The sequence below is a fragment of the Diceros bicornis genome, chromosome X (assembly GCF_020826845.1).
Source record: "Diceros bicornis minor isolate mBicDic1 chromosome X, mDicBic1.mat.cur, whole genome shotgun sequence".
Classification (NCBI taxonomy): Eukaryota; Metazoa; Chordata; class Mammalia; order Perissodactyla; family Rhinocerotidae; genus Diceros; species Diceros bicornis.
In genome coordinates this window covers 126,807,674-126,824,209 of record NC_080781.1, presented here as the reverse complement: position 1 = coordinate 126,824,209, position 16,536 = coordinate 126,807,674, and the positions used below count along the sequence as shown (strand labels likewise).

Here is a 16,536-nt window from a genome sequence, read left to right as displayed (position 1 = left end):
TGCTTTCTCTGTTAATTCCTATATTATAAATACTTTTTAATGTTTTTCTATGCCTTTTACTATAGTCATTAAAATAGAATTTGTGCCATCATATTTCAATTTTAAAAAAAGCTGTTCCTAAGGACATTTGGATGGGAAGCAGTTTTACACAGGATGGACCCTTAATGAATTAAAATTCGTTATGAGGTGGCGGGAATCATACAGTCCCACTCCAGACTACATTGTGTGCCATCCCAATGGGAAATGTTTTTATGATTCCTAATTGAAGTTTCTCTGCCTTGTCTAAGGAACCTATGTTATTCAAAATCACAGGACCTAAAACCGCTGTTTTAACACTCTACATTGGCAGCAAATGGAAAATTACAGTGAATTTACACAGGAGTTCAGCATTGCCATTTTCATGCAAACCAAACAAGGTTATACAGTTAGAGCAAATTCCACTAGAAATTGCAGGTTCATCAGATTTTAGGGTAAAACAGGCATAGAAAAGTCGTCTGTTTCACCCCACCCCACCCCCAGTTCTCAGGCACCTCCCAACCAAAACTCGCCTGGGCCGAGAAGATTTTGCCCTTTTTTGAAAAATCCTCAGGAGTGGACATTCTATAAATACTCTCTGGCTCCTATTTCATCATCTAACAATGATCTCTGCTAGGATCTGCTCCTCCCCGCCACAACTTGCACAGCAATTTCAATCCATTTTCTCCAATTTAATGGAGATAGAGGTCACTTAGGCCTTATTCGAAAGAAATCAGAGAGATAATGTATGGGGAAAGCTCTTAGTAAAACTGTAAATGCTATTCAAATGTAGGGAATTCATAAAAATATCATGTGCCTGGAAAATTGCATTATACTTGTTCCTTTCTTTCGTTTTCTGGAATGCTGTTAGCTGCCAGAGAAGAAAGTTGAAGGCAATTCAGAATTGAGGAAGTACTGGTTCATTTTGTTTTAAGTTAATCGGTGGCCACTGTTAACCGAGGGGGCAATCTATATCGGCAGTGCAGGAAACGTCCTGCTTCGCTGACCCTCTACCTCTTTTTCTTTTCCTCTTCCCCTTTTCCATTTGTAAAATGATCTGAGAACTGGCATAAAAGATAGCTCTTCCTTGTTTACTCTATAGCCACTTCTTGCTTGTGTGAAAAACTAAAAAAAATATGAATATTAAATTAAAGGTTGTAAATTGCAGTGTGTATATGGACTTGACAATTTTGGTAACTCAAATTGATAGAAGGTTCAGGTCTGTTGTAGAGACTATAGTGAGACCGTAACTTGCAACAGAGGGCAAAGGTAGGGGTAAAGCAGAGTAAACTATACTTTTAGTGGATGTATTCACTTTCAGTTTACATTTTGCAAAATGGATATTATGGAAAATTTAGTGCTTCTATCAGTAGGCTGTGTCAGACCCTGCATATTACTGTTACAAAGAAGTCAGTCCCTGCAAAATGTATATAGCTACGATTCCAGTAAAAATACTGTTTACTGGTTTCCAGGAACCGTTTGAAAATTTACCTGGTAATCACTGACTCTTAGCATGCAAAGGACATTCATTGTACAATCAATTGTTCTAGTGCCCTGTCTTTGGGCAGGTAGGTAAATAGCTAAGCTGTCCAGCATTGATACTTATTGACTTTTTCCAGATTGCTGTGGATAGAGATTCCCATAAGATCCCTTAGCCCATGCCAGGGTAGATTTCCAGAAGTTACCCTTTATATACAGCCTAAATCTCTCCTACTTCAGTTTATCCCAATTACTTTTTGATTGATTCCCTACAGATTTTGAAGGCAGTACTCCACTAAATAATTAATAAGCTCAAATGAAAATGGTGAGGCAAGAGGTCTTACCTATACTTTGGGGTGATTTTTATTTTTTTTAACTAAAAAATCACTTTCCCTGTAATATCTATATAAGGTACAAAAATTCAGACTGAAATACATCCAAATATAGACATTTCAAGAATTTTGCAAGCTTTAAGTAGTCTTGCTTAAAGTGATTATTTTGGGGGTAGAGATTTACATCTTTGACCTTTAAATAAATCATTGAAAAGAAGGAAAATCTTTGTGGCTACATACTTTAAAACATTTTAGGTTGGGAAAATATCTTTTTTAAGAATTATGATGGAAATGTGTAAGTAGATATTGGTTTCTATCATTTGGTATCTCAAACATGATAATATAGTACCATCAAAGTAGACTATCCCAAATTTATATAAGAAAGTATATTATCCTGATTTAGGATAAGAAAACAGAGTGAAGCCTCAGTGAAAGAAAAGGGTGAGGTAAAGTGGAGCTCAACCTTAGAGCTTCTAGATTCAGTGAATCTACTTTTTAAAAATGTAAAAGGGCATTAGAGATATATTGTGTGAAATGGGACTTTTTGACAATAGGCTCTGAGAGATCGCAAAGGAATATCTTTCCTAAAAAGCCAGAGAATTATAACATTTCTTTGTCGACGTAGTTAATCATTCCATTAATAGAGGCAGCCATTCTGTTTCTGAATACTTATAAGTAATTATTTTGTGTTTAGAAGTAATTTGCTTTCTGCTGTCTGGTAAGGTAATTGACAAGGTTGTCCTCATTAGTTGTTGTATAATAAATTAAATATTCCCAGTCTGACCTTTCTTAAGTTAGTGTGTTGCTGTGAGGGTAATGGTTGAGATTCTGTGGATGAAAGAAAAATGACTGGCAATAAAAATATTGTTTCTATAGGATACTTTCTTTTTTTTCCAGTTATTTTATTGAGGTCATAATGGTTTATAACATTGTGTAATTTCAGGTGTACATTATTATTTAGCAGTTTCTGTATAGACTGCATCATGCTCGCCATCAGTAGTCTAATTTTTATCAGTCACCATATATATGTGTCCCTTTACCCCTTTCACCCACCTTCCAACCCTCTTCCCCTTTGGTAACCACTAAACTGTTCTCTTTATCCAAGATACTTTTTTTTTTTGGTAAGGAAGATTAGCCCTGACCTAACTTCTGTTGCCAGTCCTCCTCTTTTTGCTGAGGAAGATTGGTCCTGAGCTAACATCCGTGCCCATCTTTCTCCATTTTATATGCGGGACGGACGCCTTCCACGGCATGGCTTGATAAGCCGTGCATAGGTCCGCACCTGAGATCCAAACCCGCGAACCCCGGGCCACCAAAGCTGAGTGTGTGAAGTTAACCACTATGCCACCGGGCTGGCCCCCAGGATACTTTGCTTAATTTACACATTTTAGAATTGCAGTGTTGGCCTCAGAACAGTTGGCTCAAGCAACGTTTTTACTAATCTTCACTAAGTCAGCAACAAAGAGCTTAGTGGAGTTTGAATTTTCTAACAAGGTTTTCTCCTCTCCCTATTGCTCTCTCTGTAGACTATAGCCAAACATGCTTAGACAAGAATTCTGAACTCGGTAGAAGCGTAGAAAAATGTGATGAAAAACTGACTTGTTTCCTCTTTCTCTTGGTCAGTGTGCTGGAGAAGAGAATGGAGTTGGTACACGCACAGTACTTGTTGGAAATCATCCAGTTTCAGAAACAGAAACTTATGTTGCACAAAGATTTTGTGATAATAGAATAGTCTCGTCTAAGGTAAGTTGTTTTTGAACTCAAAAGATGTTCATATAGTGATCCAGATAATGCACTTGTTTTTATTTATACTTCTGAGGAAGCTGCTGCATTTATATATGTATACATAGATGTGCACTTAGACCAGTCATATACCAACTGTGGTAATTATTCCACTGAAAGGCAGTTTTTCTTAAAGCATCACTTTGTCTTGTTATAATTGAAAGATCCTTCACTTGCCTTCCATTATGATTCACAGTACCTGTTGATTATATGTATTACTTTAAGCCTTAAAGTGTGCTAAAAGTAGGCATTATTTACTTGCCCATAGCTTCCTGAGTTGCCCTTAAGTGGATGGACTAGCTTGTAAATAATTGACATTCTTTTGGAGGGTGCTATCCAAGCATGACATTTGTACCTCTTTCTATTCCACTGTGATGCTTCTCAGATATACTCCTCGGTCCTATAGGGTGCATTCTGCTCAGTACACTGCTTGAACAGTTAAGAGTTCAGTCACTGTAGCTGTGCCACCATTTGAATAATCGTCTTACTTCAGCATAGTGTAGTCCTAAGAGCAGTGGCCCAAAAGCCTGAAGACCTGTGTTTAAATCCTGGCCTGATCACTTACTAGCTGGGTGACAGTGGTGAAATTAATCTCTGAGTCTGAATGTCCTCATCAATGAAATGGAGCTGATGTTCCGTATGTGAAAACACTCTTTATAGTTCCTAGTACCCAGTAGTCATCATTCTATAAGTATTAGTTTGCTAATCTTTACCTTTGGCTGACCAGGGTAGGTCCCAGGTGCTAGATGGCTGGCCCACTGCTGTCTCTTGTAACATGGCACAGATCTTGCTAATTTTCCTCACTTTCTCATGCAGCCTGGCATGGCAGATCTAAAATGTTGAGTGCCAGTTGGTTCATTGCATGTTTGCAAACACCTAGGACCTGAAACACAAAACTGTACCCTTCCTTAAAAATTTTTTTTGGTTTTCAAACATACATGTGATTTCTCTTTGGGTAATGATGTAGTACAGTTTATGCTTAGCTAGGAGATGAACGTGGAAAACATGGACAGAGTAAATGAAAACTGTGTTGCCTAATGAGCAGATCCATTGACCTGTAGAACACTCTGAGTATATTTGGATTAAATGTCTGTTTCCTGTTAATCTTTAACCTTAAGGCAGAAAATTTATCCTCAGCCAGAAGTTTCCATACCTGTGCCCAAGATAGTGAATAGTTCTTTCACTGAAAATTGTGACTCACCCTATAGTTTCCAAGAAAACAATCAGTAGTAGTCCTTTGACTCGGAATCATAGACTTATAGAACTGAAAGATGTTCTATATGTCCTAAGGTTCTTATGTCTGGCCAAATAATTAAAAAGGCAGGTTAGCAGGAGAAAATCAAAGTTTAATAACATGTATACATGGGAGAAACTCAGAAAGAACAGAGCAACTCATCATTCTGACTGAGCTGCTCACTTAAGTATTTTTAGCTAAAGGCACGGAAGGTGTTGGAGGAGTAGTCGTTTGGGATTTCAGAGGGGAAGAAGACAATTCACATGGATATGGAAATGCAAATGTTTGTCTGACAACTCCTTTCAGGGCCACCTAGAGAAGGTGGCCAGGGAGAGACAGAATTTTTGATAAGGTGGGCTTGGTGCCTTTCCTATTGCAGCATCTTATTTCACATTATACTAAAGCCATCATATGGTAGTGGCTCCTTCCTGGAACAGGTCTTCTATGTTAAATTCTTTAGGCACTTTGTGGGGGGAAACTCAAATGTTCTTCCTGAGTCTTCTGAGCCTTTATTGTCTTTAGCTCGAAATAATCCGCATACCAGAGTGGCACATCTTGGGGCAGCCTGCCCTGAACACCATCAGGCTCCTTCCTCAGTTTTCTCTCTCCTTTTCCATCAAGTTAAATATAAAATATTTTCTAGGGAATTATTGTTTTCCATAGTGTTTTATGGGGAAGATAGTAAAATGACACACTGATGGTAAAGTGACTTTTCATTGAACTAATGATAATCATTTTGTTGTGATGTACTTTGCATTTTCACATTTTAGAAGAACGTATGACAGTTTAATTCTCAACTCTTTGTATTTAATAGAATAGTTTTCCTATTTTATCTAGCTTCAGTTTTGCCAGCAGGCAAAAAAATGCAATAGGATATTTTTAAAAATAGTCAGGAGCTTATGGGGCAAATAAAGATTGTTTTTAAACAGAGTTGCATGTATATCTATATGTAAATATATATATGTTTTAGGAACCAAAATAAAGAAGTGAACATTTCTACATTGATAGACTAACACATCGTTTTTTCTCTGTAAATATTATATGTTTACAGTTTTTCTAGTTAAATGCTTATTAACTAATCTGCTTTTTCATAAAAGCTCTAGAGCAGAAGAAGAGGAACTGACAGTATACTATTAATTTCAGAAAAACAGTGAAATCTTAATACAATGAATACTTATAAGAGGATAGCCTACAGTGTATTAGTAAAGAGCTTCATCTTGGTAGACAAAAGACCTGGGTTTAAAGTTAAAGTAAATCATTTAACCTCCCTTTGACTCAGTTTTCTTATCTGTAAAATGGGAATGTTAACAGTGCTTACCTCATGGGATTGTAGTGAAGATGAAATAAAGGAATCCACAGAAAGCATTTAAGTGCTGTGCTTGGCATGTAATAACAACTCAATAAATGGGAGCTGCTATTGTTATTTATGGTTCTGTGATTATTATTATTACAGTCCTGAGCAGTGCTATTGATTTCTTTAGTCTCATATGTTTTGAACGTGTGGAGTGATCTCTCTTAAAAGGAGGCCTTTGGGTCCATTCTGGAGAGAACAACAGTTTTATAATTTGACTTTTTCTTCCTCACATTGTCTTTTGGCTGTTCATATTTGCACCAGAATCTTATAATTGAAGAAATGTACAATTTATAGAATATGTTAGCTGCCTTCCAACTTTGTTGCAAGTGTTGATTTCCTTTCTCAACCCTTCAGTAATAAAAATAACTTTCTCTTAATTGGGTGCTTTTTGTTTGTTTACAAATGTCAGTAATGTCAGTGTAACACTGGAAATGTTGTGCAGGGAACACTGAAGATAAATACTTTGACTTACTTTAAATTTTACTCATTTATAAAAGTAGTGTTCTTTTCTTCTTTTGAAACACAAATACTTTCTTTAGAAAATCTTGTTCTCTGCAGCCTTCTTACTTTAATGCTCTCTGCAGGGACCTTTGGGAATTTCCAGCATTTTGTACCTAATATGAAACTTAAGAAATCCCCTTCTGTCGCTAAAGGAACATTGATTGCATCCTGCTAGGATCTTTAGGACCTTTAGCTTCCATCATATTTGTCTTTTCTACGTTTTTTTCCCTTTAAAATTCCTGAGCTTCGTCTTGAAGGCTGTTCAGTGGGATAAGAATCAGTGAGCTCCACCTAACTCTTTGAAGGTATGCCCACTGTTAAACTTAGTACTCCTATGTGAAAGAATATCTTGGATTAAAGTTTCAAGCCTAAAATTACACTAGCATTTTCCCTCATTTTAAAAATCAGAATCATCAGTAGAATTTATTAGACTTTTTTTTGTCTGAGTCTTATCAAACTCCCTGAAGGTCATTTTTAGCTAAACTTACTAAATCCTAACACAGAAATGTCCTCATAACTCTTTTTGCTCTTCTGAATTTATGGTGGAAAGAGTGGTACTTAAAAAAAGAGAAAGTTCTGCTTGACATTGGTAATGAAAATGAAAGTAGACTGCTATGATGCTCAAAATTGGATTTAATGCCTACATCAAGGAGAGTTGATAATAAAATGGATACAGTCATTTTGCAAAGTGAACAGTTACTCAAGCTAGAGGTCTGCTTATTGGCAACTAGGTGCTCATTTACAACTAATCTTATAGTTATCTTGTTCCATGGAATACAAATCCTAGGAGTTGGACAAGTCATTGCTCCTTCTGATAACTCAATCACAACTGGCTGTTAACTTGAATAGTCACTTTAAATAGTTACTACTTCATTTTTTAACTGCTCCCCTTTCTCTCGTGATATACAGACACATCAGATCAAGTTCTTTGGAGCTTTCGCTTTCCCATCAGCGTTTTTAATGCTAAATCAAAAAATTTTTGAACTTTGGATAAAAACAAATAATGTTCTAGAGCTTCTTTTTGCTTAAATTGAAAAAATAGACTCTCAAAACTGAGATTCACTTCAGCCTCCCTCCGTTGAATTAGGAAAGTTGTGTATCAAAGTTATAGGATTTTGGTTTCAAATTAAATTAGGTGGTAGATATTTGAGGGGTAACCCACAATTTTTTCACGTAATTGCATCTGTAGGGTCACATTTGTGTACCAATTATTTAATTCACTACAGAACAGAGGTAAAATGCGTTGTATATATTTAGGAAGCTGGCATTTTTCTGTAGAAACTGTTTTGAAACATGTTCTAAATGTTGGGTTGCTTTTTAAGTTCATAGTTGCGTGTTAAGATAGTATAAAAGATCCACTTACTGACTTCTCTGAGCAAGAACTTACTTATGACCAAAAAAAAATCTCCATTCTCATCAATGTGTATGAAACAAATGCTATAAACATTTTCTTCCTGTGAATTAACATTGTTTTTGGTTTGTAGCAACTGACTAAGTCTGAGAGTCTACTGTTTAGGTAAACAAGTCAGTTTGAATAACTTGGTATATATAACTTTAATTCAATTTCAGTTTTAATTAGAAAACTCTGAAAAAGTAGGCTTCTCTTGGTCTGCATTGAAATAATATATGCTATATTACATTGTATTATAATAAAGAGATGAGAAGCTTAATTTGCTTTTTATTTAGAGCAATGGAGTAAATGGCCAACACACAAATTTTAATCAAGATTTCTTGTGTGCTTTCTATGTGCCGAACATCATGCTAGGCACCTGTGGTAAGGGGGCTTATGATACGCTCCCTGACCTCTTAATATCTCATGACCTGATATAGGAAAGAAGAGGGCATATGGCAGTAGTTTCCTATAAAGGGAATAAGCAGAGTTCCTCAAGGGAGCAGTTCATTTAGTAAGTTAAAATAGTGGTAAGTGAACAGTGGGGGCCTTGAAACAACAACAAAAATATTCCCTTTTGATGTGTTAACACCCCACAGAGGACTGTTTGCGTGTTTATTTAATTAAAACAAACTTTGAGTTAGGGAACAGAAGGTCAACAAGCTAGATGCTCAGCTGTGAACCTGTTGTTGGAGTTTAGCTTATTGTTTTAGAAAATTGATCTTAAGTGATTGTGACAGTTAAGTGCTGATCTGAACTACCTCAGCTTCAAAGTGACTGTATCAGTGGTTTTGATCTCTTTTATTTTTGATCACAAGCCGCCATGGGAATCTGATGAAAAGTGTGGGCTCTCTTCTCCCAAGTGATGCATATCCACATACTATTCTGCACTTCATTTTGAATGGGCTTGCCTGAGGCGTTTCCATGAACCGTGGGGGAAGAACCTTCTAGGTTGGCTGTGGTTATAATGCAGCTGCTTCACTGAATGTGTTTGCCTCCATTCATCTTCATTTTCTTGGGATTTCCTGAAGCTAGAGCCCGTAAGCCTTTTATAGAGAGGTTAGTACAGCCATGGGTTGCTTAAGACAGGGATACGTTCCGAGAAATGCGTCCTTGCGTGATTTTGTCGTTGTGCGAACATCATAGAGTGCCCTGAAGGGGGACAAAATTTGCCACCCCAAAATGTATCTCTTTAATGTTAGGATTATTTTAGGCTGATTATTTTTAAGAAACAAAAGACTCAGAAAGTTTTTCTTCTTACCTCCCCTTTAACTACCTAAAAGAATTCAGATAAGAAAACCTGTCTCAGGAAGCAAGCTATCACCTTAGCACAACTTGAACTAGGTGGTAGACAGGGAGGAACCTAGAAAAGCCTGTTTGTTGAGCTCCCTTCTGTATTCTTCTGTGTCTGTGTGGCCAAACAAACACTTGTTTTCCAAATGTTTGCTCGTTTTCACCTACCTGTGAATTGCCTTCCTTCCCTTTGAAGTCCCTGACTCTCCCCACCCCCAACATCTTCCTTTGTCTTTAGCTGAGGATGGTATTTAAGGTGAGGGCTTCAGCCATTTTGGCAAGTTACTCGGTTTTCCTGGGTTTCTCCCAGGTATGCATATTAAACTTTTGTTTGTTTTTCTCTTGTTAATCTGTCTTATATCAATTTAATTCTTAGACCAGCCAGAAGAACCTAGAAGGGTAGAGGAAAATTTCTTCTTCCTCTACAGTACTTAGACAAACCTAGATGGTATAGCCTACTACACACCTAGGCTATACAGTACTCATCATATGGGACCACTGTTGTATATGTGGTCCATCATTGACCAAAACGTCGTTATGTGGTTCACAACTGTAGTAAATTCCCATATACTGTGTCTTGCTCTGCGACTTTGGCTTTTCAGTCACCTTACCTAACTTAATGGATATTTTCTCACATTATGGAGATAAGTGGGATGGAGACCGTTCAAGTGTAAATTTAGATCTTTAGGTTAAGAAACCTTTCTTTCTGGTTTCTGGTCTTCTTTATTAAGACATCTAGAAAATCCACCTTCTTCTGGTGTTTTAAATGACCTAGTCCTTGAGCTTCGGGTGTCAGTGAGAAAGTCTATGCCATTTGACAGTTGGCCCGAGTTCTCTCCTCCTGCTCACGTACAATTTAGCATTGAAACCTTTACCTATTACCAGTTACCAAAGCCTAGGGTGGTATATTGTTGATTAAAGTGAAAACCGTCTATGGCCCCGGGATATGTGTATACCTCAGCTGTCATGGAGGTGGGAGATACTGACAAGGGACAGAGATATATCTGTGATGATGATCGAGAGTCCAGAGGTTAGCTGAGCCAGAGGAATTAATTTGTTCATTCATTCATCCAGCTAATTTATTTAGTGTCTGCTTTGTGTCAGGCACTCTGCTAGGTGTTGGGGAAAAAGTAATAAAAAGGTGAACAACCTGCCCTTATAGAACTCATTGCCTATTGAGGGAGAAATTTCAATTAAAAATGCACATGTATAAAATTATTCACTGTAATGTGTGTTATCAAGGAAGTATAGGATGATATGAGAGCATATAACAAGGAACTTAATTTAGATCAGGTCAGGGAAAGCAAAGATATGGGACTAGATGGCCCAATTGTAATGCTCAAAGTGAAAACTTCGTTCCTGAAAAAAGAGTTTATATACTATTCCTCTAAGTATATGCTTATTCATATGTGTGAGGTTTGGGTTTTAATGTGTTTTCAAAGTGCTGTGGTAATCTGGGCCAGTATGAGTCATATTATATAGTAGGATTTTTCCAGTTTCCTTTCGAATAATCTTTTTTTTCTTCCTCCCTTACAGTATACACTTTGGAATTTCCTCCCAAAGAATCTGTTTGAACAGTTTAGAAGAATTGCAAATTTTTATTTTCTCATCATTTTCCTTGTACAGGTAAGAGCTCCATAAACAGCTACTGCAGTTTAAGAAACTTAATTGCTTCAAACAAATTTTCAATCCATTTCTAACCTTAAAATGCCCTGTGATTAAAAAGATGCTTAAGGGCTTATTATAACAAGACTTTTTAAAGTACTAATATTACATTTTAAGGTGTAATACCTTAAATATATGATTTTATATATTTTTAAAGTAGCATTTTTACTAGAAAACTTGAGTTAAACACCAGTTTCAGCTTATTTAAAAATTTGTCTATTCTCCTCCTGATTACTAGTTTTGCTCTTCTCATTCATTTACTTTAAGGGTGAAAGCCTAGTAGATCGATCTCTTCTCTGTGTTCCTGCTAATGCTCTCTGTTTTAAATTTTAGACATTTTAAATTACATCTTCCATCTTTAAGTCTATAATCTATTAAAATCTTTCCCTCACCAAAATTACCCCGTGAAAATTTCGCTATCTTAAAAGTACTTTTTTTCTTATTTCATTTTTTTCAATGAAGCAGAAACATCCCAATGAAATTGCTTAAATTCCTTGTTGATGTTAAGTGCTTCTGTTTATTCACTTTGAGGCTTTGAGTAAATGGTACTGTAATTGAATTTGGCTCTGCTACTTAAAACCGATCTGGGTTGTGATATGGGAAAGAGCCAATTTCAATCTTGAATGATAGGGCAGTTGAAAAGGCGCTCCTCTAGATCCCTGCTAAGATGTCTCACAGAACAGCATAAAATAAACTACATAGAGTCATTTCACCTGGTGTGCAGCGCACTTCAGTTCAATTCAGTGAACGAATACCAAGCACCTGCTGTGTGCCATGCAGTAGTAGTCGAGGTAACAAAGATTTAAGCAGGTACAATGAAGATCGAGATACCACTTTTCTACCCTTAACGAATTTATGTTATAGCCAAGAAGACAATCATGTATTCACTTAATCTAATGTAGTAAAAGATATAAAAGTAGCACAAGCAAAATGTTGTGGGGACATGGTGGAAGTTAATGATTTTTTCCTACCCGAGAGGAGCTGGAGAAGGCTTCAAAGAGTAGGTGGTATCAGAACTGAGCCTTGAAGGGTTACAGGGAGTTTACCTGTTGAAGAATGCCAGACTGGTATCTCAGTCTGTGCGTGAAGCCACAGAGCCTTGTAAAAGCCTGTGTCTGCAACACAGGGTGCGTGGCAGGGGCAGGCCTGGGTGGGCATTAGAGATGAGAGTCAGTGAGTTGTCAGGGCAGATTGAACTCATGGTCTTCTGTCTTTCAAATCTAGTTCTCTTTCAGTATTTCCTATTTCAGTGAATAATGGCAACATCCACTCAGCCATGTTAACCAAACACTTGCAAGACATCTTTAATCACTCCTTACAAGAAATTCTTTACCAATCCTGCCGTTTCTTTCTTTCTTTTCTTTCTTTTCTCTCTTTTCTTCCTTTCCTTTCCTTTCCTTTCCTTTCCTTTCCTTTCCTTTCCTTTCCTTTCCTTTCCTTTCCTTTCCTTTCCTTTCCTTTCCCTTTCCCTTTCCCTTTCCCTTTCCCTTTCCCTTTCTCTTTCCCTGACATCTGTTGCCAATCTTCCTCTTTTTGCTTGAGGAAGATTGTCACTGAGCTAACATCTGTGCCAGTCTTCCTCTATTTTGTATGTGAGATGCCACCACAGCATGGCTTGATGAGCAGTGTGAGGGTCCGCGCCCAGGATCCGAACCCGCGAACCCTAGGCCGCTGAAGCAGAGCACACAAACTTAACCACTATGTTCTGGGCCAGCCCCATCAATCTTGCCATTTTTGCCTTCTAAATATCTCTGGAACTTCTTTCCATGTCTTCTGCTACCACCCTCGTCCAAGCCATCATCTTTTACCCTGGATTACAGCAGTAGCCTCCTAAATGGACTCTGCCTCTGCTTTTGTTCCCTTCCATTCCATTTTTCACCAATCAGTGAGAAGGATTGTTTCAAAATGTAGTTCTGTTCCTGTGATGTGACCTCTCCCTGCCTAAAAGCTTCGGTGATTTCCCACTGTTTGTGGAATAAAGAATGACCTCTAGCCTAGAGGACCCTGCTTGGTCTGGCCCCGTTCTCCCTCCCCAGCCCCACCTTACACTACACTCATCTCTTGCCATTGGCTTCCTTTATTGCTTTACATGGGCCACACTCCCTCCTACCATACAGACTTTGTATACACTATTCACTGTGCTTGGAAAGCCCTCCCTTCATTTGGTTAACTTCTCTTTGCTCTGTGGATCTCAGTGTCTCACTTGTGTTAATGTCTGTTTCTCCCTATAAGCTGCCAGCTGTACAAGGTCAGGGACTTTTCTCCACCTTGTTTAAAGCATCATCTCTAGAGCCTGACTGCTAATAGCACAGGGGCTGACAGAATGGTCCTCAACAAATAGATGATAAATGAATGGATATATTTCAGTCAAGGGGTTAATCCAAGCTGCGATGAAAACTAACCCTGAATTTAGAACTATTTTCTTAAACTAACAGCCATGTGAATTGCTTTTGTTTTAATGAAAGTTGACATTCACCCTGCTACCGGAATATGTTTTGTCTGCATTTCCGTCTGAAATATTTTCAGCATGCAAGTGCTGCATATGAATTAATGGCTTATTTTCTTTCTACTTTCATTTTAATTTCTTTACCCAGGTCACAGTAGACACACCAACTAGCCCAGTTACCAGTGGACTTCCACTTTTCTTTGTTATAACTGTTACAGCCATAAAGCAGGTAAATTTCCTATTTATAATTATGCCTGCATTTCAATCCTGTCTGGTTTGAATTTCATTATCAAAGATTCTTTTGCATATTTACATAGAGTGGGCAGTATCCTTGATTTATTTAGTTTGTATTTGGTTCCTATTAAAAACCTATTAAAATGGTCATAAGGTACACCTTTAGTTTCTTTGCTCCTTTCCTCCTCAATATTTGTGTGTGGGGATGTAACCTTAAAAGAAAGAGTAGGTAGAAGGTACAGCTCAGTGGGAAAATGGGAAGTGAATTTTTAATGTGCGTTGATTTTTTTTCAATGTGGTATGTCTGTCCGAAAAATTCCCATTCTAGTGGACTTTTTTTTCTGTTGCCTGTAGTAAAGAACTCAAGAGCATAAATAATTTTGTCTTTCCTGATGCTGCTGAAGGGAGTGGTGGGTAGAGGATACTTTTATTCTCGTTTCTTATCAAAGCTGACAACTGCCACGGTTTGTGATGCTAATGTCTTTGAAGTGTTCTGAGCATTTTATATGATAGTACCTTTGAAAAATTCCAGATGAAATTGAAAATGGAAACAAGAAACTGGAGGTGAAGGGGTGGGTTAGCAATGTTTATCATGTACTGGGACAGTCCACAGGACCTGGCTAATTACAAACATACTTTTAGACAGTACTTACCAAAGTGCTTTAAAAAGTGTCCCAAAATACTTACAAAATGAAGGTCAGTTTAACAGTATTGGGAACAAGGTCACCTTTCCTCTTGGGGTTATCTGGTCTTCTCTCTTGCCTACCAGGAACTACAAGAATATTTTATCAAGTGATTGCTAAATAAAGACTTTTGAAATGTTCTTTCCCTTAAGCTGTTAGGATTATTTTCTTTAACATCATAGGATTTCTGGTTCTGAGAATAGCCTGTGTGGTTTTCAAAAGCTCTTACTGATTCATTTTACTCCCCATACTAGTTCCTGTTAGGGCCTTTCTTTCCTCACTGACATCACAGAAAATACTGGAAGAAGTGATAGCCTAGCATTGTCACAAAGAGGGACAGAATAGGAATGAATATAGCACCTGAGAAAAAAGGGGAAGGCGATCAAGAGATTTTTCAAACAGTTAAATAAAAGGTACAGACATTATTATAAAGAAAAAAAGCAAAGTGATGTAAAAAAGGAGAGGAGGTTGTGCTCAAATGAACATCCTCCTTCCCTAGTCTTTTGGCTTAAATTTACTCCAGACAAAAATCCCAAAGAAAAATGAGCCATTAGACCTTTCCCTGATTACTTTTAACTCTAAAAAATGAACACCAATTTGTATTTTTCTTTTATCACCAAGTCAATGGAGAAGTTTAAATATTGATCTCTAAAACTTATCATAGATTCTCTGCCAAAATAATCCTAACTTGCCTTTTCTATTCTCTGTCCCTAAGGAGGAATTATATTTCCTCAGAGATGATCACTCCAACAGTCTTTTACAGAAGAGTATATTTAAGTGATTAAGTCTGTAAGAAAATAAAACACAGAAAACCTTTTTCAAATTAAAAAGTAGAGAAAATTAGGGCCGGCCCCATGGCTTAGCGGTTAAGTGAGCACGCTCCTCTGCTGGCGGCCCAGGTTCAGATCCCGGGCGCGCACCGACGCACTGCTTCTCCGGCCATGCTGAGGCTGCGTCCCACATACAGCAACTAGAAGGAAGTGCAGCTATGACATACAACTATCTACTGGGGCTTTGGGGGAAAAATAAATAAATAAAATTATAAAAAAAAAAAGTAGAGAAAATTAACATTAACTTGGATAAAAGTAGAATTAGAAGAATAAATCTCCATTCTTTACAGTTGAAGAACAGCAAGGTTCTAACGCCTGTGTTTTCATTAACATTTCTCTGTAGAATGGAGGACCCTTTTAATGCAATAGACCTATTACCTAAGGGGTATTTTGAAAGCATACCTTAGTTTTTGCTGAAAAAATGTACAATGTTGTCTCTTTAGCATTTTGAATTGAAATTAATACTGTAAGTATAAATATCTGCTGGTAACTCATGGAGGGGGTTATAGAAATTTATTAACAACTTGACTTCATTATATGAGCTTGATTATGTAGTTGTTTTTCTCTAGGGATATGAAGATTGGCTGAGACACAGAGCTGACAATGAAGTCAACAAGAGCACTGTTTACATTATTGAAAATGCAGAGCGAGTGAGAAAAGAGAGTGAAAAAATCAAGGTATTAATTTTTGTAATTCTTTTTTTTGTTATGGTAAAAACACACCATTTAAAAATGTACAATTCAGGGGCCGGCCCGGTGGCGCAAGCGGTTAAGTGCGCGCGCTCCGCTGCGGTGGCCCGGGGTTCGCTGGTTCGGATCCCGGGCGCGCACCGACGCACTGCTTGGTAAGCCATGCTGTGGCAGCGTCCCATATAAAGTGGAGGAAGATGGGCACCGATGTTAGCCCAGGGCCGTCTTCCTCAGCAAAAAGAGGAGGATTGGCGGATGTTAGCTCAGGGCTGATCTCCTCACAAAAAAAAAAAAAAAAAAAAGTACAATTCAGTGGCATTTAGTACATTCACAGTGTTATGCAACCATCAACGCTATCTAGTTCCAGAACATTTTCATGACTCCAAAAGGAAACCTCCATAGCTATTAAGCAGCCATGCCACATTCCTCCCTCCTCCAGGCCCTGGCAACCACTAATCTTTCTGTCTCGATGGATTTACCTATTCTAGATATTTCATATAAATGGAATCATACACTGTGCGGCCTTTTGTGTCTGACTTCTCACGCTCTGTGTAAGGTTCTCAAGGTTCGTTCACATTGTAGCATGTATCAGTACTCATTCCGTTTTAT

The 16,536-nt window shown here is 37.7% G+C and overlaps 1 protein-coding gene across 4 annotated transcripts in view; it reads left to right on the top strand.

The window, feature by feature from the left end:
• The window catches only part of ATP11C (ATPase phospholipid transporting 11C), a 172,400-nt gene that overhangs the window by 78,422 nt on the left and 77,442 nt on the right, over nucleotides 1-16,536 (top strand). For all 4 annotated transcript variants that reach the window (XM_058536868.1, XM_058536867.1, XM_058536870.1 and 1 more), the window contains exons 2-5: nucleotides 3,450-3,569; nucleotides 10,917-11,006; nucleotides 13,640-13,720; nucleotides 15,808-15,915. In XM_058536868.1, the coding sequence (XP_058392851.1) occupies nucleotides 3,450-3,569; nucleotides 10,917-11,006; nucleotides 13,640-13,720; nucleotides 15,808-15,915 (399 nt within the window). The remainder of the gene's footprint in view (nucleotides 1-3,449; nucleotides 3,570-10,916; nucleotides 11,007-13,639; nucleotides 13,721-15,807; nucleotides 15,916-16,536) is intronic.